Source organism: Taurulus bubalis, assembly GCF_910589615.1.
Source record: "Taurulus bubalis genome assembly, chromosome: 10".
Lineage (NCBI taxonomy): Eukaryota > Metazoa > Chordata > Actinopteri > Perciformes > Cottidae > Taurulus > Taurulus bubalis.
The window spans coordinates 4,368,125-4,391,312 of NC_136598.1; the positions used below are offsets into that span (position 1 = coordinate 4,368,125).

The 23,188-nt window shown below is 42.7% G+C and overlaps 1 protein-coding gene across 1 annotated transcript in view; it reads left to right on the plus strand.

The window, feature by feature from the left end:
* The first annotated feature begins 4,471 nt into the window (after positions 1-4,471).
* Positions 4,472-23,188, plus strand: part of cux1a (cut-like homeobox 1a) — a 49,499-nt gene continuing 30,782 nt past the window's right edge. Inside the window, exons 1-2 of the mRNA XM_079225399.1 lie at positions 4,472-4,539; positions 21,715-21,825. Of these exons, the coding sequence (XP_079081525.1) occupies positions 4,477-4,539; positions 21,715-21,825 (174 nt within the window). The 5' untranslated portion in view covers positions 4,472-4,476. The remainder of the gene's footprint in view (positions 4,540-21,714; positions 21,826-23,188) is intronic.

The window sequence follows — 23,188 nt, forward strand, 5'->3', positions numbered from 1 at the left end:
TCTATTTCTCCGCATCTCTCTTGCTAGAAAATAACTTGTTTTGTCATCGAGCTCTTTCATTTGCTGTTGCATACCTTGAGTCTCCAAGGAGGGATCAATATCTCGTCTTTCTGGGTTCAAACATCACTGCAAAAACCGGCCACATGTGGGACATCTCGGGTAATCTTATATAAACAATGTCAGCCATCTTAAAAGGACGAGGTGATGAAACGTCACCCTTTAGTGGTATTACAAGTACAACATAAATGCATATTTTGGAGACTTTACACTTTTTCTCTAGCTTTGTACATTTTCCAAGCCCATGTTTACTGCTACGTTGCTGTTTGTCAGAGGTACTACCGCTGTGTATTGGTATGTGTTTGTGTGAATCATACCAGCTCAGAGTGAAGCATTCAGTTTTTTGATGGGACCCCCAGGTCTTCACTCATCTTCCCTATTGATTTTTTCTTGCTTTCTTTTCTGCACTCCCAGGGGATGGGATGTCTCAATTGGTCCCGGCCAGTGAAAGAGAGTGTGAGCGATAGACAAACAGATAGAAGCAGGGGGAAAGAACGGAGGACGTAGAGAGGAAGAAGCGGCAGGAGGGGTCTGCAAGCTCCCTGATCACAGAGGCCCTTGCTCACCCCTGACCTTGATCATGACCTCAAAGGTTACCCCAGAGGTCAGAGGTTGTGTGAAAGTGCCACTGCGGCGATTCACTCCACTGCTGGGTGATGATGATCTTATGCAGCCTCCCCAGCCTGTCTGACATGATCAGTGTTGCTCCCTGCCTGCAGCTCCCAAGGGCCACGCATCCATCTCTAACCCGGCCACACAAGGCCTGCTAAAAGCACCTTGCAGGCAGAGTCAATGAGCAGGAGGAGAAGGGACACAAACAGAGAAAAGTGGGAAAGCTAAAGGACAGAATGGCTGTTTTATTTTCTACCCTGTAGCACTGTCGACAATATAAGATCGAGTTGTATAATGGCAACGACACAAATAATGTGTGTTTACTCCTCTGTGTTTAAACTTTAACCAAACGTACATGAACTGATGAGGCTTTTCAGAGGCTAAATCTGTGGGCATCAAATGTTCCTCCTGCTGTCCTTGTCAGGAACAATTTACTCTGTTTCTTTTCCCTCCTCTCTAATTTGAACATAAAATGTAATAAAAAGTGAGGGAAAAAAAACCTCTCAAGTCATTCATGCCAGACATGCACGAGCCTCTGTAGCAGGAACATGATAATTTGTAGGTGGATTGATAACTCAGACTCTTACTTGTTCCAACTAACATCGTGTACCCCCTACTGCTTCAAAGTAATCCAAAGCCTAGTGAAGCTTCAGTCAAATCCTCGTGGAGGTACTGTGTGCTGAAATTCGGAGAGTTTGAGAAGAGCGGCTGGCAGAGCAAAATCAACTGATTTGTATTGTTCATGATAAAGTCTGTATTTACATAATTTAAAATATATATATATATATACATAATAACTTTACTATGCACAGAAAATTAATTTGTCGAATGTTAAGCAGAATTTTACTAAAAGTCACAGATCTCAGGTTACATAGAAACAGACATATTTAATATTTTTAATGAAATGCTTTGTCGCTTATGTATCTTACGTGAGATTGAAGATAGAAGTCCATTTTAGGTTTTATTGTTCTTTATATGATGAATTTTAAGGCCGCACTTTTGAGTACAATGTCTTTTATTTCTCATGATTTCTTTTGGATGGACAATTTATAAAAACAATGCGAACTGTTTTTAAAAAGGGAATCTTTTTTCTTTGTTTGCAGTGTAATATTAATGGAAGAAGTTTTGCTCTTGTTTCACCACTGCAAGAGTGTCTTTGGTGTCTTGTGAGCTGGGTACGTATGTGCGTGACACAATAATTAACATAAATATAGTAACTATCACCTTTCAGTATTTAAAACATTTAATCATTGTGCTATCCAATGAATAAAGTTGGAAGTCAACATTGTTCAATAGACAAAAAAAAGTCTCAACACAAAGACCATGCACTTTCCAATTGCATTATTTAATGATAAAATCCTGTTGAATACTTTTCACTTCAAATAAATATATTTAGTTCCTTTTAGTTGTGTGTTCTTTGTGTGATAGTCGGGGAAATCTATACAGACAATGGACACACTGCGATGCTACTAAGCCTGTGGGGATTATCTCAGACCTGTATTTCTGGTTTGGCTTAATGATAGGCAGCATCACAAGTCATGTTGGCTAGGCCAAGGAAACCCTGATTAACATGGCGGAAAGGGAAAAAATGAGAGGATTTAACACAGGATTCAGCACTATTTTATAAAGTTTTCATTATGTATATCATAGTGCAGACCAGTTGCTCATATATCTTTTTTTTTTAAAGAGAATCATGATAAAGAAAATAATTGACACTGACACAAATCATGCTGCTATTATATATTTCTTTTCATCGTGACTCTTTTAAAGCAGCTCTTGCTATGTGATTTAAGTGCATTTCAGTAAATTTTATTCAAGGGATGTGACTGGGTGTCATGGCCAGTTTTTAATTCCAAGTATCATGTCTATAAATGAAGTATAAAATAAGGCAAAGCTATTGAGGCTACACATCAGTATAGCACTGAGCACCACTCATACTGCTGAAGGAGGGAGACACAAACAGCTTCAAATCAAATCAAGTAATGACCTGAAAGTCAAGCTCATTCAAAGCACAAAAATGCCCACCTTTGTATTCACACAAGTGCAGTGAAAGAGCCGTCATTATCTATGGCAAATACTTGTGTTATTTATAGGGAATGCAATTAAAGTGCAATGACTGTGAAGAAATGAAAATCATTGTTGAGAAAAAAAAACACTATAAAAAAAATTATTTAAAAAGGCTGTACCCTTTGAGCATTAAAGAAAGAAAAAAGACTCCAAAGTGTGAATGCAGGCGTTGATTTTTCCACACAGCGAAGGCCTCACAACACACTCGACAAGTCACATTTGGGAACCCACAAAATGCTAAAAATGAAAACAACGTGCAAAACAGATGTGTTGCCCTGATAAACTCGAGCAGCTCGGTTTGCAGAGCAACTGGAGGCTGCAGCTGAGGTGTGTTGTGTTTTTTAAGGTGCACAAACTGCACAGTTTGACGCAGGAATTTAGGGCACTCCATACAGACATACAGTGTAATTAGACATTCTTTGCATATCCACAAGCTGAGGGGGGTCAGAGGACATGGTCAGCAGTGGTGACGCCTCAGGAGCAGCCAGGGATCAGTGTGTTGCTCAAGGTCACTTCAACAACAGAGATGTATGCAGACTGACACTCTAACCACTGGGCTGCCCTGCTGCGGCAATGAGTTGAGTGGATTAACAACACAACAATCTTATTTGATTAACTAATCTGATTAATATATGTGGAGCAAAAATAATGCCTTTAAGGAGTATAGCAGGCTTACTTTGTTATTCATTTAGTGAATTGGAAGGACCATGAACTTGGAAAGAAGTCCACTCCATCTTTTACTCATTCTTAAATGGCCAAGTTCAGCAGGTTCTCAGCAGCCCTGCTTTGTCGTACTGTATGTTCTGAGTCTGTGCACGAGATGCACCTTGTTAATAACACGATTACATGTATCAACTTAAGTTTTTGGGGTTAATTTGTATTATTGATTAGAGTTGAATGTTTTGTTTTAACAATTTAGACAAACCTTGAGCCCAGATTATATTTCCAGCAGTCCTAATCAATGATTTCAATCTATATTACATTTTTTATCTTTTTATTTTAATTCACACACATCCTTAATGGAACAAAAATAAAACGCCTTTCCCTGGGATTACTCAACAAAGCAACAAATACAAAACACAAATGATGTAGTATTCATGAATTAAGTTCAAGTAAAAAAAAAAGAAAAAGATTAAGGCATCTGTAATGAGCAGTTTAAAAAAGCAGCATTCATTTGAGCCTATAATCCAAGTATATAATTCCTAACAATCGACTTTTTATTTCTAAATCTGACAGCCATGCTGATTTAGAAGAGCACTGATTACATGTTGGTCTAAATTAACTCCACACAGCTCAGAGGAACACATTGCTTCTGAATGCTCTCCTGGTGGGATTTTGTATTTTTTAGATATGGCTTCCAAGTAGCCTCCTGGCATTATTTGTGTATGATCTTTGCTCTCCACAAAGCATAAAGACCACACAAACTACAACATCAAACGTGGACTCGTCTGGCGCTCACAAGCTCTTGTGTTTCAAGGTAATACAATGAAGAGCAATGTAATGCCAATTCGGTTATTTACCTGTAATATCTGGATGTTGATAAAAAGCTATTTAAGCAATTATAATGGCGTTATTAAGGCAACACTCCCGTGAGCTGACTCCGTTCCGTACTCCAGCGGGTCCCCGGCGGAGCCGCGGGAGCGATCCGGTCCGGGTGTTCCGGCCGCCCGGTCCTCTCCACTGAACTCCAACCCCCGCGCTCTCTATCAGCATCTCATTCCTGTCTCAATATGTCTCAAGATGGCGGCCAATGCAGGATCGATGTTTCAATATTGGAAGCGCTTTGACTTACAACAACTACAGGTCAGTTCAACCTCTGTTTAACTCGCCTATCCTCTATCCTCTTCGGCTGCCTCGTCTCTTTCGCCCGCTGTGTTTCGTGTGTTTTCGGCGGTCGCCTCGTAGGTGTTTCGGAAGAGAATTCAAGACCTCTTCCTCACATTGATGAAAGTGGCTCTCTCGCTGATCAGAAATTGATCCTCTTTGTTCAATTCAACATCGATCGGACACTGCAACTGGGCAAGCCGGGGCGACGCCGCGGGGATGCGGCCGAAATAACAACAAAACGGCAGGGCTTTGGCGGAAAGCTTTCGGTTGGCTGTCTTTATTGCGTGTTCTTCAACTTTTACCGGAGCGAGTAGCCGTAGTTAGCCCGACGCTTAGCCGCTGGAAGGTTGGATAATTTGGGGGAAAAATAAGTGCGACTCATTATACGGTGGCGCTGTGGTGACACCAGCCGCGGAGACGGGCAGCTCGGGCACAACGGCACCGCTTTTGCTTGTGTTTTTCTGCCTTTTATCCTGCAAATTAGTAAGTTTGGTTCAAGGCGAATGAAAACATTGGCGACCTTATCGGCTAACGGTTTTGGAGCAGTTTATATTGAAGTCGTCTCCGTGATTCTGGGTGATCAACTCGGCCGTTTTTTTTTCTCCTTCTCGGTTTCCCCTGACTGCAATTATACACTGAGGGTTTTTTTTTTTTTCTTCTTTTTTTTTTTCCACAGACATTGCCACGTCTGTGGAAGTGGACGGGACAGTGTTTGTTGACGCGATGCAATTAAATAGAAATGATAGTAGAAAATATGAAAGATCGTGACCTTGTTGATTATGATGAACTCCAGAAATGTCCCGGCCTCACGCACGCCACTAATCTCGGCGTGCACGGAGGACATCCACGGCACAGTGGAGGATATGAGGAAAAATATTGGGCCTTTTCAGTGTGTGAATATAGCCAGTGTATATTAGAGCGTGTTTGACCTATCACAAGACATGCAGACAATGGCACTGTTGTGTTTTCCCGTGGCATTTAACGTGCATTGCTGAATTTCAAATCACAAATTATGAATATTAGTAGCCCAGTCGACGTCGTCATTAACATAAGATTGCATTATGTAGGCTAGCCCAATTGTTCATACATAATTTTGTACATCACACAGGCTTGGGATTTAAACTTTTATTTAGGTCATGATGCCCCTATGACTGGGTAGACAAAAGGACAGTGAACAAGTCTTCCCAGCGGGCTTTGTGTTGCACTTATGCCACATCATCAAGGCTTCACTTCTCCTATTTATTTGATCCTGTTTGGTCCTCCTACTCGTGCCCCCGTGTTCATGCATTATGTAAAAAAAAAACGAGACAGCTTTCTCTTTTCTTTCCTCACAATCTATCTCACACCCCTTCCTGCCACCCCCAGCCCCCAATCTTCCTCTCCCTTACCCCCTCCCCTCCTTTTTTTATTTTTTTTTCCTCTCTCTTCTTTGGCCCTTCACCCTGCTTTCACCCATTTCGCCCCGTCTGAACTGTTGTGTGTGTGTGTGTGTGTGTGTGTGTGTGTGTGTGAGAATTTGTCTGAGATTGGTCTTTTTCGTAGATTGACTGCCAGTGCGGACAGTGAAGGCACTGCCAGCAGCCTGGACATGAAAAATGCATCGCATAAGTTTGTGATAAGGCCCAGGGTAATTATGGCAAAGGCCCCTATCACAAGCGATTAGTCAGGACAGTGAATTTGAGCGTGTGCAAAAAGCCTGGCGGTTGGCAGGCCTGTCTGCAGGATAGGAATCAGTCGGAGCGTGTGCGTGTGTGCGTGCGCGTGCACGTGCGCAGAACTGCTCAGAACATTCACTGTCTATTATTGATGACATCTTATTTACTCTCCCTCCCACTGAGAGGCTCCTAGAGGAAAGCCTTCAGAGAAGAACTGGTTTTTCTTATCTGTTTTCTGAGGATAATGCAGGGTTAGTATGATATGATCATGATCTACACATGGCCTTGTCAGCCAATTGCTTTCTCATTTGCCTCCTCCTTGTGATCGAATGGACAGTGTAGAATTCAGTCTTTTTGTTGGGCGAAGCACCAGCAAAGTAATGTTTTCTTTTTTTTTTTGTTCCGTTTGATGATGAAAATCCAACCCAACCTAGATGTCAGTAGCTTTGAGCCATCATAGCGTCGACTCCTCAGGCTCCGACTGCTGATGTTCATTAAAATCCTATTTGATCAGTGAATCCCAATCCCTGTGTGAGAAACTAGCTAGGTGTTTGTTACAGGACAGAGAATGCTTTGAAACAGCACAGTAGGCTGTTAACTTGTCTTTTCTGCATGTCCCCCCCCCCCCCTCCACCACCACTACCACTACAAACACAAATGGGTGCAACAGTGATGCTTTTAGCAAGGTCTGACACACTTGCAAAATGGATCAGTGATTCAGAGATGATGGCAGGGTGACAGTGAATTACAGATGGAGGAGGTTTTAACGTCTGTAATCCCTATCCGTCCATTACAGAGTTGAGTTTCTTTAGAGAGGATCATCACTCTTCTCTCCCGTTGTTTTTTCTTTCTTTTTTTGACCCAGTCAAGCAGTTTGCTGGAACATTGTGTTTCTACTTGAGATTGCGCTTCATTACATGCAAGCCTTTTAATATGAGCAAATAGCGGAGCCTAAACCTAGCCTATATTTTATATATTTTTCTGTGTAAAATCTGGAAATTAAGAACAGACCTTTCTGCTGTACACAATTTCCAATTTAGGCCTAATAGGCTACATCTCACCTCATAACATTTCCTGGAACAAAGTACCCTAGAGCCATTTTGAAAAAAAAATAGTTCACTATGTTGGTATACAGCGAAATAGTGACTTAGGTGAAAACGGATCGAGACCTCGTTCTTATTCACCACCTTCCTAATGGGCAAATTTAGGAAAAGGTTTTTTGTAAGCTGATCCCAGAGCTGTGGTCAGTGGCAACCTGAGTGGTTTAAATCTCTCAGCGACTGGCCCGCTGTTGTCTGGAGGAGTTTTAGTGTTAATTTATGAGCTGGTTGTCTGAACTCACTGGTGGGATATTTTTACCCCTCTGTTGCTGCACAGGCTGGGGGAGCATAGAGGAAGGGGCATCACGTCATGCTTTTACTGTAGCCAACCGCTTCTCTGCCCAGTGACAAAACCTGGCATTGGGACTGAGGTTTCACTGTGTGTTGGTGGGTGGTGAGCGACTAAGCATGAGTCAGAGTACGGGACGAGTGCATGTCAGGTCTTTGGTCTGCCCTCGGTCTACTTTGGTCAGGGCTATGTCATCCCACTTTCTAAGACCTTCTAGTGTATCCTCATGAACGATACACTCCATACAACTGAGAGGAATGTGCAGCTCTGGGAGAAAAAAAAACTTTTCTTCATCTACCTTATCGGTGGCTAATTCTCACTGGAGGCCCCTACTCCCCAGCTCCTCTGCGATTTATTGTACGTCACACTCGGGCTCGGTTTCCTCGCCCTCGCTCTGCTTTTAGAGGTCTACACTACACGCAGTTTATACGATTTAATAACAAAAAAAGTTAATACATTTTACTCTCTTGAGTCAATACCAGAATATGTAATTAAACATTTTTCCCTGCATTGTGAAATATATTTTGACCAATGTCATTTGATGTTTGAACAAAAGATAAAAAGCACTTAACAGAAGTCTAAAAATAGGGCTATCCAAACAGATGGAGTCAGCGGCTCTTAATGCAGGCTTTTTGCAAAAGTGTGTGAAAAGGGACATCTTTCCTTATAAAACCTGAAAGTGTGATCTGTGCTCAGGATAAAAATATCACATCAATGTGTTTTTTGTTTCCACAATTTGTAACTTTAGATTCAGCAATACTGAAATATTTAACGTGCTGCATTTCATTTGAACAGCCTGTAGTTACGATGGTCTGAATATCATTATGAAATGCAAATAACTAATAATTTCATCTCTTGTACAGAGTAGACGTTCCTAATAATTCAGGTCATACTACTTTGAAGTATTATTGTTTGACTACTGTGCAGGCCTTTTTTTTTTTTACCCCGAGAAAACTGTTTTTATTTCATTCATAAATTGAAAATACTTTAATACATGCAGATATTATATACTGAGAGGCCTGAAAAAACTGGACCAACTGACACCGTAAAGACGGTGGAGTTACTTTTTGTTGCAGTGACTTTAATGTGTTCTTTCTCTAGGAAACAACATATTTCACCACAGACTTTGAGGCAAATGTAATTTGCAGTAGTCCTTCACAGGCTGATTGTGGACATCACTCTTTATAAGAAGAGCCTTCTTCGAATGTGAAATACCTGTATCTGCCTTTTGCGAGCAACACTGCTTTCCCCTAACTTTTCTAACATTTTAACTTATCTTTTAGTCCACAAGTTAATTCCTATAAAGAAGCCATAAAGGTTTGAGATGCAAGATCTCTACATCGGGCTGATAACTTATCGCCCAATAATGGGACATTTATGTGTGTTATTCCTATAAAGAAATGATACCCGATAAATTATTGGCTGATATGAATGAATCAAGTGCAGCATCTGCACACTCGGATACACAAGGTAGCGGTATGCCAATAAACGCAAAGAGGAACAAACGCAGCACGCCGACTAGAGAGCCAAACATGTCGCCGGTGTGGGGATATATATATATATATATCAAGATTTTTTTTTATAAGAAGACCACATGATTGCAATACAAATAAATAAAATGGGAATAGAAATAGTGACGTCAGTTAAATTTGGTTAGGTCAGAGCTATGGGATCTTTAATCCTCTTTCTTGGCTCACTACATCTTATCCTTTTTTTAACCTACGGTGTGCATAAACTACAGGTTATGAACTTATTATAAGCTATAAGCCATGAGAAGCAGGTGATCATCGGTTATTGGTTTCTGCAGAATCCCCCCCCCCTCCCCCACCATCCAGTAACAAGAGCACAAGGGGCAGTTTCCAGAGACTTATTTTCAAGTGGCAGGCATTATTTACAGACCCACTTGGAGTCTCTCTCACCTACGGCATCATAGAGTTTCAACGTATCTCATGACAGAAGCATCCATTATTCTGCTGATCTGTATTCCAGTTGAGAGGGCTTGGGCTTCAGTGACTGGACAATTCTCTTTAGGCTCACTTTGGAGTATACTGGCTGTTTCCACTTGTAAGTTTGAGGAGAAAGCCCACTTTATTTAAAAATCAAGCAGACACTTGAACAGTGTCTCCAAGGCCAATGCAATCTTGTATAGTCTATTGTTCATCTTGTAATATTAAGCCTGCGACTTTCAGTAAACAAAAATCTTGCATTCCTAAGTAAATTGGTAAAGTAAGAAGGTGCAGACCAGCAGAGTGGCTTAGATTCAGTTCCATATGTGCAACAAAACACACACTATCACTCTTTCCTTGTTGCTTTTGTTATCTTTTTGCCGGTCTGCCACATGTTTTCAGCTATCTACCCTTCATCAAGGTGCTCTAGTTTAAACTACCAGGCTTTTTATTAAATAGTCAATAACTGATGGTTTTCATAGGTTCATCTACAAATAATTAAAGTTTAATGGTCACACAGTGTAATAAAGTAAGGTGGCAGCTATCCATTACTAGAGCTGCAATTGAAGATTGTTTTTTATTGTTGATTAATCTGCAGATTATCTCAATAATAATTGTTTGGTCTTGAAAATAGAAATCTCTTAAAGTCAAAAACCTAAATCAATTGTCAAAATAGTTGCTGATTAATCTTCTGTTATATAGTAATTACATTTTTTTTAGTCATGCATCATTCTTTCCTATATTTTCCACACTTCAGAGTACTTTTTCACACATGGTTCATACGGATTAGAGTTCAGAGAGGAAACCTAAGAAATGTGTGGTGAGAATAACTTTGAATAATGACAACTCTGGTGAAAAATTGACTTAAAGCAGCTGAGGAAATCTGAGCTTTTAAAAACCATTTGATTGGTTATTAAGGTGCAGATTTCTGATGACCCAGCAAGTCGAGCCTGGATGAGATTTACAGTGTTTCTGTGGAGCTAAACAAGATGTTAACATGGAAATATAAACAGAGGCAATGGACCAGAAAACGAAATGGAGTCCCATTTCCACAAGGTACCACAATGTGATAATTTAGACCAACTGCAGACGGTCACACACTGGGAACCAGTGTTCGAAGCCTTTTTGACGAGTTTGGCTGAGCGCTCTGCTGAGTTTGAAGCTAATGCAGAGCTTCATTTTGTTCAACAAACGTGTCCCTCTGCATACGCCTGCTGAAGTGTGTTTCTGTAGCAAACACACTGTGGCCTTCAGCGCCTGGAGCCAAGCTATTGGTGAACCAGTTGCCCTCCCTAATTTTAGTGTTTATCTCATGGTTATCAAGGAGTCCGGGCTAAATAAGGCCTGACGTGCAGACCTCATCCCATGTCAAGTTATGCTTCCAGTATCAGTGTCCTGTTAGATCATTGACCATAGGTATTGAATTCTAATAGGCCTATTGGTGTGTCCTAATGGCCGGAGTATTGAATTATGATATTGGCAAGGGCTGATGGCCTCAGGATTGAATTATGATATTGGTGTGCTGGAGGCTAGTGGTTCTTGGCATTGAATTATGATATTGGTGCACTTTGATGGTGTAGGGATTGAATTATGATATGGCCTGCTATCTGCTAATAGCTCACTCTGTGTAATTTTCAATGTCAATCATGGCTTCACTTGCTAGATCCATAGCCGGCCTTCAGGCTCAACCCATCAGTCACGTCAGATGGGAGCAGCCTTCAACCTTTAGCCTCAGTTCTCACTCCAATTTCTGTTCCTCTCTTTCTTTCTCAAGGAGTTTGATTTTCTACCACAGGAATTTTAGGGTTTTGTTTGAATAGTAAAATATGAGCAGTTTATTGTTTAATCCCATCATTTAGCATTGAATTAAAGGGATGGAACAAACTGTCACATGCCATCTTTCTATTTCTCGGTAGGCGGTGCGATTTTTAAATTTGTCCTATTGCCTCATTGCGTTAATATAGGCATAGTAGTTGTTCTAACGAGAAGATGATGATTTAATGTGTGTGGATTTGGCATTTTCATACACCATTTCGTCTTATAAGGCGCCTAATGTCAAAGTAATGGAATTGTAATGGCTCTGAATCTGAGCTAACTTCGTTTCTGTAAGTGTCCACACCTTTGCAGTGTTTATGTTGAGCTCATTCCCATTTTGGTAGTTTAAAGCAACCAGAGCTGTGATGGTTCTGCTGCCAGCTCACAGAGTAAATGGACGGCCTGCTTCTGTGTCAGCCCTCTAAAAATAACACAGACTGCTGGCTGGGCTCAGCAGAAAACTACCACCGATTATGATGATTCAACTACCCTGTATTCACAGGTGCGTAACGTTGGATGGAGTTAGTTTATGCTGAACAAATTGTTCCCTGCATCCAGTAAGATATTCACTGCTTTAGTTTTACAACGTAGGTTGGCTACCTTTGTCCAGTCAGAGGATCTCCGTGGAGGAGCTGTATGTGCTGACTGCTTCTGTTTTTGAGGTGGAATACATTCTGTCTTATTTGGATGTATTGAACCAAAATTATTGTATTGTTTGATATACTATGTTAAATAGTTTGATAAGATAAAAAAAAAAAATGCTTTTGCCACTCTTTGCCTAATGCAAGATTAATAAACGTAGGACTGGTCTGTGTCTACCAAAACATGAAAATTCTATTCTAAAATGTGACAGTGTGTATCTGTTAAATTCATTGGATGTCCTTAGACGATACCGTAGCCTTTGCCTGACATTTGACCTCAGCAGCTGTCAGACTGAAGTCAGGGTTCAGAGGTGGTTTGACCCTACAGACCTCAGTATGACCTGGGCTGTCTGACTGGTCCAACCTTTTAGAGCTAACAGATGATGACTTTACCATCTGTCTTGCCTTTAACGGGTCTAGGCTCCTTGAACTTGAACTTTTTTGGACGTGAAAAGAAAACAACTCAAGAAGGGAGAAAATGACCTCACAATTAGCCCAAGCTTTTTTCATATGCCTAGGTATTTGTTTTATTTTTAAAGGATGACCAAATACGATGCCAGGAGTTTCAAACTTTAGACTTTGTTTACTTATTTATGAATAAATTGTGAGCTCCTGCTTAAATTGGAGGAGTCTCTGTAATTTTAAAAGCGTTAAACTGGGTGTAAATTGTCAAACTCTGCCTTTTCATTTGAAAAGTGAGAGTGGTCTTCTTGAGGAAGGGGAAAGGGGGGAAGGGAATATGTGTTTAGTAGACACAGGCTCATCCGCTGACTGCTGTCTGACCCTGAGTTCAGCGGTATGGTTATTAATAGGCCCAGAGGCCTCAACTTCCAGGAGGCCCTCTGATCAGCTCCAGATGTGGAATGAGAGAGGACAATTGTGCGTTAGCCTATCCATGTTTCACATGAAGCAGAAAGTAGGGAGATAGGCATTTGGTGAGACTGATAAAGAGGGAGGAAGGGAGGGACAGGAGACCTTTCCACAGCAGGAGCGTGTTTTGTGAGTCTTTGTTTTCATGTGTGTGTGTGTGTGTGTGTGTGTGTGTGTGTGTGTGTGTGTGTGTGTGTGTGTGTGTGTGTGTGTGTGTGTGTGTGTGTGTGTGTGTGTGTGTGTTTTTTTCCGTTTATTACACTCTCTGCCCTCAGACCAAAAGACCATAAAAACGTATGGCATCACCATGGTGACCATAATAACTACCTATAAAACAGCGTGTAAACTGTGAATAAGACAAACAGACCAGAACAGCCCTGGCTGGCTGGCTGGCTAACTGAATGGCTGCCTTCCGCCATAAAAGTATTTGAGAGCCAGACTGAAGGAATGCCTTGGAGGCTGCTGTGGCTGTCACGACACATGAAAGGATTAGGCTCTGTGTTTTATCTCCTCTTTATCTGATGGTAATGGATAAGCTGAGTGTAGCCTATCATCTGACGCTTGGGCCGGGGGTTTGATGTTTTAGTAGGGTGACGGTTTGTTGAGTTGACCGCTCTGGTCTATTGATTGCTGTTTGATGGTTTTGATATGTAGGCTGTGTGGAACAGGTCAAGTCTTTTCTGCAGTGGAGGCTCCAAATAGCTTTTAGCTGTCCTTCACTCCTCCCATTACTCCAGTGGTTCGTTTGATGTTTGGATCAATCAATAGAAAGAGCCTGAGCCCTTACACATGCTCCATCCTACTTCCCACTTAGCTCAATTCCTCTTCCCTCATTGTGCAGACTTTATATCAAATTCTCTCAACACAGAATAAATGATATAATTACAACCCATTACATAGCCTAATGCAAGCTAATTATTCTGTCACTACTGTAAGGATTAGCTATGCTCATTCTCTCTTTCTCGCTGTTTCTCTGCTTTTTCCTCTCAAACGTCGTGCAAGCAGAGCAGAAAAACTCATAAAGGCTGAGTAAGACTTAGCCCCAGGACATGCTCTGTTGACGTTGATCATATAGACCATGGGTGTCAAACTCAGTCAGAAGGCTAGGCCATGCTAGGAAATAGTGACAGCATGTGTTGGACACATTTAAAGAGTCTAGATATATCTAACCTAATGGGGCATTTTCATACATGCTTTTGATTAATGTGTGGAAGTCAACATGCTGCTTTTATAGGCTGTGGCACAACGCCTGCTGATGTGTCATCATCAGGCGTCTAGAAAATTACTGGATACAACAGATAGACGAGGCTAAATTAAAACGTGGAAAAGGGCATCATGCAGAGCGGGGATTTAATGTACCAGAGGCACATGAGTGATGCAGACCTTTTTCACTGTCCTGTCACTGTGCCAATACCATGAAGCTGCTTGTAGTCCTTAAATGGAAATCTAAGTGAATTACAACAAATCAGATAGGCTAAAGAATTGAGAGCAGATCTAAACTAAATTGGAGCAACTTTTAACACGGTTCCATTATCGAGTCATAGATTTTCAAGGCCAAAAAAGACGATAGCTGGCAGACGAGTGTCTGATGATGTGTGGATGTCTACAACATTGCTAGGCTGCACCTGTGACCCTGTCATTATCTCCCCATGGTTACTTGCATGTGCATTTTATGTCATATAAACCAATAAGAGCGATGTCAATTGCTTGCCAGAGTCCTTGGGACCCAGGCTTGTGTATGTGCTACAGGCCCTGGAGAGCCCTACTCTTCTTCCAGACTTGATTAATCCCTATCGCCCCTCTCCATGATCGCAGTTTCCATTTTTTAGTCTGTATCTGTGCACTCATCCCCTCCCCAATCTCCTCTCACTGGCACAGAATGGCTTCCTGGCAGAATGGAGGCATTAATTCAGGGATGAGAGGTGTGATACTCTCTCCCTTTCTCTGTTTCTCGCTCTCCCTTTCTCTCTCTATCTGTGCTCTGTTTGTAATGCGTGGCCTTTATCGGAGCTGAAACAGCTCACTACCCTCTGATCCTATCTCGGATCTCAATATCCTCGCCGTTCCACCCTGTAAACGCAGGGATGAAAAATCTTGCCCTTTCACCAATGCATTACACCAGCATATCGCCATACCCCTCTCCTCCCATTGCACCCTCTAAACCACTCACCCTTTGTGACACAGGCCTCCAGCTAAATTCAAACTCTGCAAAATGAGACCAAGTGAGCTGCACTTCCTCCACGCCAGAAACCATCTTAGTCTCATTATATTTGTGTTTAGGCTTAGGCCTGGCCTCTGAAATCCCTTGTCAGACAATAGGTCGGGCAAAAATAATGACTAGCTCTCAGTAGGCTTCAGGAGAGTTGAGGCTTGGATGTTGGGGAGATAAATCAACAACCAGTCTCTCAGCAGAGAAACACGGATCAATACAAACGAGGCTGTGATGTAAAAAGCCTGTTTTTGATCCAGGCATGCGTCAGTGAGGTGAGTCTTGACAGCGCCTGTGCTGTTGGTAGATATGGATCTGTGTTCAAAAAAAGGAACAAAACGCTCAGGGACCACAAGCGTCTTGTTGGACTGTGGAAAGTGGTAGGCTGACCCCCGCCCCCAACCGCTACACACACACACACACACACACACACACACACACACACACACACACACACACACACACACACACACACACACACACACAGTGTTGAGACCTCAGTTGTCACAGTGAAACTATTGTGTTAGCTTGCGGTTAACAAAACTTTGCGGTTTTGACTCCAGTGGGTGAGAGGAAAAGCAAAAACGGAGACTCAGGAGGATATGACTTGCGTCTCCAAACCGGTGTGGTTTGTGAAAAAAGCATCTGCTGGCACATTTAAAGTTCTGCACCCTACAATCGCTATGTCAAAGGTAGGAAGCTAGACAGGCATTCAGGATTGTAGTCTCTTATCTCCGCTGCTACTGTGCTGTGTTTTGAGGGGGCGTGCCTGTGATCTGTGATCATGTACCGTGTCGTTTTAGCGAGTGTGGCTGTCGCTCCTGACTGAGCCGCCGCCCCACGACTCCACCCCCGCACAGTAGGTTCGGCATACAGAACAGTCAGCCACATAGGAGGTGGCACGCTGTGAGGGGAGAAGAAGGGGGAGGTAGGCCACGTAGATGTCAGATAAGACATTTCTCCAGACGCCTTTTACTGTTTACTATCATAACCACATAACAGCCTCAGACATGTCGGAGATAAAAGGAAAGATTAGCGACTGCGCTGGCGGGACAGAAAACTTCATCTCTTAAACATCTGTGTCATGTTGTCATTAAAAAAAAAAGGCTTTACTTTGTAATGCAAGCAGAAAAGTTTTTTTATTTGGAAATATTATCCTGTTCTGTTCTGTGAGAAATACGGTGTTAGTGTTACTGAGAAGAAGTGAATGTATGTGTCCGTCTCTCTCTCTCTCTATCTATCTATGCCTGGCATGAATTCAAGAATGGCACAACATTAGATTAATGTGTAAAACATGAGCCGAATGCGGAGCAGTTAACCTACATTGTGTTTGGACTAAAGGGGTAGTGGCAGACTACTTGGCATGTGTGACTGTCGACTAGGTGTAAACAAAGTGTTTCTAGCAGTTACAGTCCCAATTACTCCACGGAGAATGAGATCTGAAGCAAATCCATGTTCGGTGTTCTCCCCTCTGTGTGCACTCCTGGTCACCGTGACGGCACAGACGGCAGCTGCAGATTGACTTCATACTGTGTACATAACAATAACTTTGTTGTCATTCCACCAGCCTATCTGTCTCGACATCGCCGAAGCGTGAGGGCATAAGGAATGCCATGAAGTTTTGATACCTCAATTAAAGTGCGTCTGTCTCCTGTTATTTCATTTAGTCGGTAGTCGATATGATTGGCATAATCAGACACGCCTGATTGGTGCCTCCCATTTAATTAATCAGTCTCACGGTATCATCACCTGTGGCTCATTAGAGTAATTAGAGTGAATTAGTGAGATAGAAGGCCTCTCTCCGCCTGCAGACGAGTGGAAGGAATTTCATTAGACGAGATGAACACACATAAATACACCTTGGGTCTGATGGCCAGTGCTAGTAGGATTTGTTTACCCGTGACAGTGATTAGTATTGTTTCCACAGTTGTAGGACAGAGAGATAGTTATTTCCATTTGGCCCAACCTCCCCTCCTCGCTGCGAACATAGGTCGCCATGCCAAAATTCACTGGGCGAACATGTTAGCAGACTTCCTCTTTTTGAAACGGAGTTCAAAAGAATGTGGAAAGACTGGGCTCCCCAACTTACTGCAGCGGCCTGTCTGTGCATTCATGTGAGAGCGCACGCGTGTGGAGCAGCGTGCGGGAGGCTTCTTGGCCAAGTCGGTGTTGAAGTCTCTCTAGGGAGTGTTGGCAATCTGTTCCAATCGTCTTTACAGCTGACCAGACGACCAAATGAACCAGGACAGGGACTGCTGCTGTGGGCCAGTCCAGCCAAGCCAAGCAGGGCTGTTACAGCAATCTCACAGACATTACAGCCCACTTAATGCTCCCCTGCACACACCATATTCCATCCTCTGCTAAACTAGACAGTGCCGTCCTAACCAACCATAGCCAGATTTAAAAAGAGTGCTTGAGTTAATGTGAAATGGTTAAATGAATGAATTCACCAGTAAGTTAAACAGTTTTCAGATCTGAAAAGTTGGACCTTTTTTAAAGTCAGGCCAAGGAGATCCGGATAGCGTTGACCTCAGAGATCGAGCCTGAAGGCCCGAGCACAGAGTACAGTTGTTCATGCATGTAGTTTGGTGCTCTGTAGTGCACTGCAGGCGTTAGATTGAAGCATCAACACAAGTGCTGGTATTTGCACTTTGCCTTTGCAATTAATTATGTCCCCTCGTTACATTAGTCATGCATTGTGAAATATAGACTCCCTTAACTCCCTTTCTTCATTTCCGGGCTTCTTGTCAAACATGTTCATTTGTAAGGTTTATCAAACTAGCATGATGTCAATCATTGATGTGAAACATGATAGAAAGAATATCCTAGTGGTACGCCAGAGCCCCTGTAGAGCAGGCTTGCCTAAAGTTAACAGTACTCCAAAATGTTGGTGCTGGATGAAGCTAACAGAATAGTTGCATTTTTACATTGATGCTGCTTTTTAAATAAACCCCTCTCAGTTAGAAATGCATCCCTGCACATGATGTGTACCTCGTACATCATGTTCATTGTTAGAAAACCGCTTATCCTATTTAGGATCTATCCTATCTATCCCTGGATATGACTCCAGTCTCTCAGGGCATTCACGCTCATACGGCCAATTTAGAGCCTCCAATTAACCTGAGCTGCATGTCTTTGGAATGTGGGAGGAAGCCGGAGGGAACCTGACGCTGACACGGGGAGAACATGCAAACCCCACACAGAGGGACCGCCCAGACCGCTCAGACGGGAACTGAACCCATGCCCCTCTTGTTGTGAGGCGACAGTGCTAGCCACTACACCACGTGCAGCTCCTATGCAAACGATATCTAACTCGTGGAACATGTCAATCTGCCTAAATAGGGATGTCTGGATATGCATTTTTTTTGTCAATATTTTATTTGCCGTTTGCTCTGTTGCCGTCTTTGTTCAAGCTGAAATATGCTAAGGCTCGACCCAATCTTTTTAGTTACTTAGTCTGCGCATCAGTTTATTTTCAGTGTGATGACTTTAGATGGCTAGTGACAGATGTTACCTTTCCTGTCATCTTTCTATTTATCCATCTATTAATCGAGCTATCTGCTATCTTTAGTCACGACAGTAATATAAACTGAGATGATGGTTCTACTACGGATCAGGTGTCTGGACCGATTGGGCAATGACAGTCTTCACTGAAAATAAAATATCAACCATGTTTAAATGTGCAACTGAATTCCCATACATTTTTGTAAGCTTAAGAATATCACCGTAGGTCTGTTGTCCTATGTACATTTTCTAAAACCAGTTTTGGAGGAAACTGAGTCAGCATTAGGCTATTGAAAAAATATTGCATAGGAAAATCCTTGTGGCAATACTTTAAGTTCAAGCCTGTTTTTATTTTTTTTAAAACCAGAAATGTGCCATTTAGCAGTTGGTTAAAACGAAGAACAGAGGCATAAGGAGCAAAAGGACATCTGTGTGCTTCTAGCTTGAGTCGGCATCTTTGGAACATGTAAACTGACCACAGGTCAATCCAGTCTTATTTTGCTAAGAACCAACGTTCTACAAAAACAGCATTTCACCTAAGGTACTTAAATATGTCAACCTATCGTGGCTAAAATGGGAATAGAATCGCCCCCCTAATGGTCAGTGGGATTTGATGCGTGTGAACAAGGGTCAGGCCGCATTGTGCACGCTCTATCAGCAAGATGAGTGTAAAGTCTGCCGTGTCTGCTGATGTGCAGAGCATTTGCTGCAGAGTCAACACCTGACTGGGTCTGAGGGGTCTTTTTTTATTTAATGTTTTTGACTGAGACCATGCCCATAATTACTTGCCCACTTGGCATTGAATCAATCCTCTTTCATGTGTGATGTGTTTATTTAGCTTAGCAGTGAGGATTTTTTTTTTGGGAATGGGGATTTGGTAACACATTGGGATATGTGCAGGGTTTTGGAAAGGGATTGGACATAATCAAGGGCGTCAAGGATTGGCTCATGACCTCCTAAAGCATAGCCATAGTGGAGGACTGTGGTTATTTTAGTTTTACTCTGCAACAGAGCCCACTAATCAATGAGTACAATAAGTTGTACATTTCCTTCCCTCATTAAAACAACTTGAATGTGAACAGTTGTGTATAATGCAATAGTGTTGTCATGTAGTATGGAGGATTCTCTTTATTCCAACCCATAGCTGAGACAAGAGAGCCAAACAGTGTTTAGAGGCAGTACAGACAATCTAATGCAACCAAACTTCATTTTGATATAATTAGTTTTAATTAACGTTCTCAAGCTTTATTCTTCATATTGATGCACTTAATTGTGTCCTTAGTGCACACACACACACACACACACACACACACACACACACACACACACACACACACACACACACACACACACACTTATCAATAACCTGTACTAATCGATCACTTGTGGTATTTTACTCCTATGGTAATTCAATTTATGTACAAATGATGTTCAAAAGGAATTACGAGTGTTTAATGGCACAGCTTGACTGATTGACCCATTATCTCTTTGCTTTTGGGGATATACCTAAAATGATCCCGATTGCTGCTTATGCCTTCTGAAATCTGATCAGGCAGTGTTCCAGTGAGTTATTAAATGATTTAAGATGATTAGCCTTAAGGCCTAATACATCACATTGTGATTAATGTCTGCACAGTTTGATGTTCGTATCTTGAACCGACTGGGCCTCATATTCATGTTCCTGTAGCTAATCTTTACCAATATAATAATTACACCTCCTATTCAGGAACTAGAGCATTCATTTTTTGACAATTAATTTAACATGATTAAAATTTATAAGGTTCCTCCTCTCATCAAGCGTTGCACACGCTTCTGCGCACGCTTGAATTCACTAACAGATAGTGCAGCTGCTCCATGGCCACGGGCAGACAGGCTGCTACATCAACTGCTCCATGGGCAGCTAGAGCAAGATGCCATGTAGGCAAGTGAGCCTTTTCCCCCCAAACGTCCTGTGCTACTGTGTAAAACCCATTGCAGCGGACAGTCAACCAACATTTGTTATATTCTTTTTTTATTATGGTTTGTTGATAAAATGAAATCCAGGCTGGTCAGGGAATTTATCTAAATGCTGATGGAGGGAAAATCTCCTAATTAGTACTTGATCACACTTTTTCTTTAGAGGGTTGTATTTTCTTGTTGGGGGGGCGATGAGGGGAGGTGGGCATGTGTGCATGAGTGTGTTTTGGGACCTTGTCAGCAGACTGAGCCACAAGGGCCCCTGTGGTAATGTGTGTATTAAATGATTAGTGTGTTAGTTAGCATAACGGCCCTTCAGCAGCGTTTAATCACTCTCAGGGGTGGGCGGCCTCACAGGAGGTGGATGGGAGGGGGCAGAAGAAAAGGGGGAGGCGGAGCAAAGGGAGACGAGAGAGATTTAAACGGAGAAGGTACTGCTGGTTGAATGAGTGAGTGGATGATCTCTAGAGTACGGAAAAATAAGGGGGGGAGAAGGAGTGAGCGTGACAGGAGGCAAGAATCCAACAGAAACATAATCCAGCAACTCTCACACACTCAGCAGAGAGAGATACAATCTTTACAAGGCCTGATCGTCTTGTTAATGTCAGCACTTGGCCCATCATCTGGAACAAGTCTCATGAATGGCTATTAATAACAATGCAAAATGGAGGAAAGCGGACCCTGCCTCCGTCTTGACAACACTGCTGTTGCTGATAATTGTGCTGTTGTTATTGGTGGGGGGGGGGGGGGGTCTGGTGCAGACAGTCAATAATTGTTTTGAACTGTGTACAGTGTTGGAGTAGAAGTGGTCTATTGCTACAGTAGCTGTCATACCCGACACAGTGGGAACTGATTGACTGCTCGCGCTGTTAGAAGATCAAACCATTGATGTAGACGGGTTTTCTTTGGCGGGACATTGTCGCTGTGGTTCTGCTCTCTGCCTCTGCTGCTGCAACATACTGTCTGAGTTCAGCTGAGGCAGGACGGGTAGTCTACAGTGCGCCAGATGAGTCAGGGACTCTGCTGTGTCGTCAGAAAACAGCTCCCGTCTTTTTATTCTGAATTATAACAATGATGCTGATTATGATGACTGAGACAATAACACGTATGACAAACTGTGTCGCGCTCTTCTTAGGGGACTAAAAAAAATAATAATTGTGTTTCAGAAAGAACTAGACGCCACCGCCACACAGCTTGCCAACAGACAGGACGAGAGTGAGCAGTCCAGGAAGAAACTAATCGACCTGAGCCGCGAGTTCAAGAAGAGCACACCAGAGGTGAGAAAATCTGATATTCACAGACACGCACCGACGCACAGCCACGCATACATCCCGCTTTGACGATCATGGTTTGCCTCAGTGTTTCTCTGTGTCTCTTTTCCTCTTCATAAATGTTGCCGTGATTATTTACTGAGCGCGCAGGGGAGGAGTAGACGGCGCAGAGATGCGGGCTTGGCTCCCAAAAATAGTCTCTCCATTAGTTTCCCTGAAATCCTAAAGAGACAAAACAGAAAACCCCTCAGGAGTTTGTATTATCTGACCTAGTTTTTTATGCGTGCAGAAAGTGTGGTCCGTTTGTGTGTGTGTGTGTGTGTGTGAAAGGGAGAGAGGCAGAGAGAGGCAGCACAGGAGGGAGAGAGAAAGAAAGAGTGTGACAACACTACTAAGTGGGATCAGGAGGGAATTCTGTCCTGTTCCTGTGTTCCCATCACTCCTCCTGGGAATATGTGTTTCATCTCTGTTACCAAGGCAACACATTTTAAACCACACAGCGAAAACAAAGTATTGTTGTGTTATTATTGGTAATGTCACCATGGTGAATTATTGATGGTAGTATGAATTATGTATGAATGGAGTAGACTGTGGATAGAAAATTGTCAACTCTCGGTGGAGTTGACAGTAGGTCTATTATAGTTACCACAGGATGTTGACTTCAGCTTGTAGCCCACCCAGTGTAGAGGAAGGCACACCACAGGAGCTGCTACCTGCATATAGAACATGCTAATTTCCCGTTACCCTACACATTCATCTCTAATCTCGTTTTCAAGTATAACCACTTAACTAGCAACGCACAGGAGGCAAGGCAGACAGAGGTGGAGAGACGCACACAAAGAAAACATCCAGGGAAGCAGAGGCGCACACACACACACACATACACACACACACAGAGAGGCAGATAGCCTAGATCACAGAACAGGACCCACACATTCATCAGTGTAACAAGGCTGTGATTTAGGAAGGCTCCTCTGGCGTCTGTGTGGCCCCTGGCATCTCCCTGGTATGTGGAGGAGGAATCCGAGCCAGGCCAGACGAGCGACAGGATTCATTACAGGGCTGTAACAGCTCAATAGGAATCAACACTAAAACTCCCGACGTTTGGAGGTGTATGAGCATCGAGGCTGCCTACCAAACAGGCTAGTTCATAACGTGCGATGGCATGCGCTTGATTAAAAGTGCAGCGATCGTCTTGTGTGCATTCGTGGAGCTGTGTTTCCTGTCTCTTGGGCTGCTGTGTGGTTGACCAGCCTATAGAGCGGGCTGTCAGCTCTCTGTGGTCTGCACCAGTCAGCGGAGATCACAGTCACATCAGATCAGACTGCATTAGGCTGAGCGGGAGTCCGTCTCTGATCCATTATTCAAC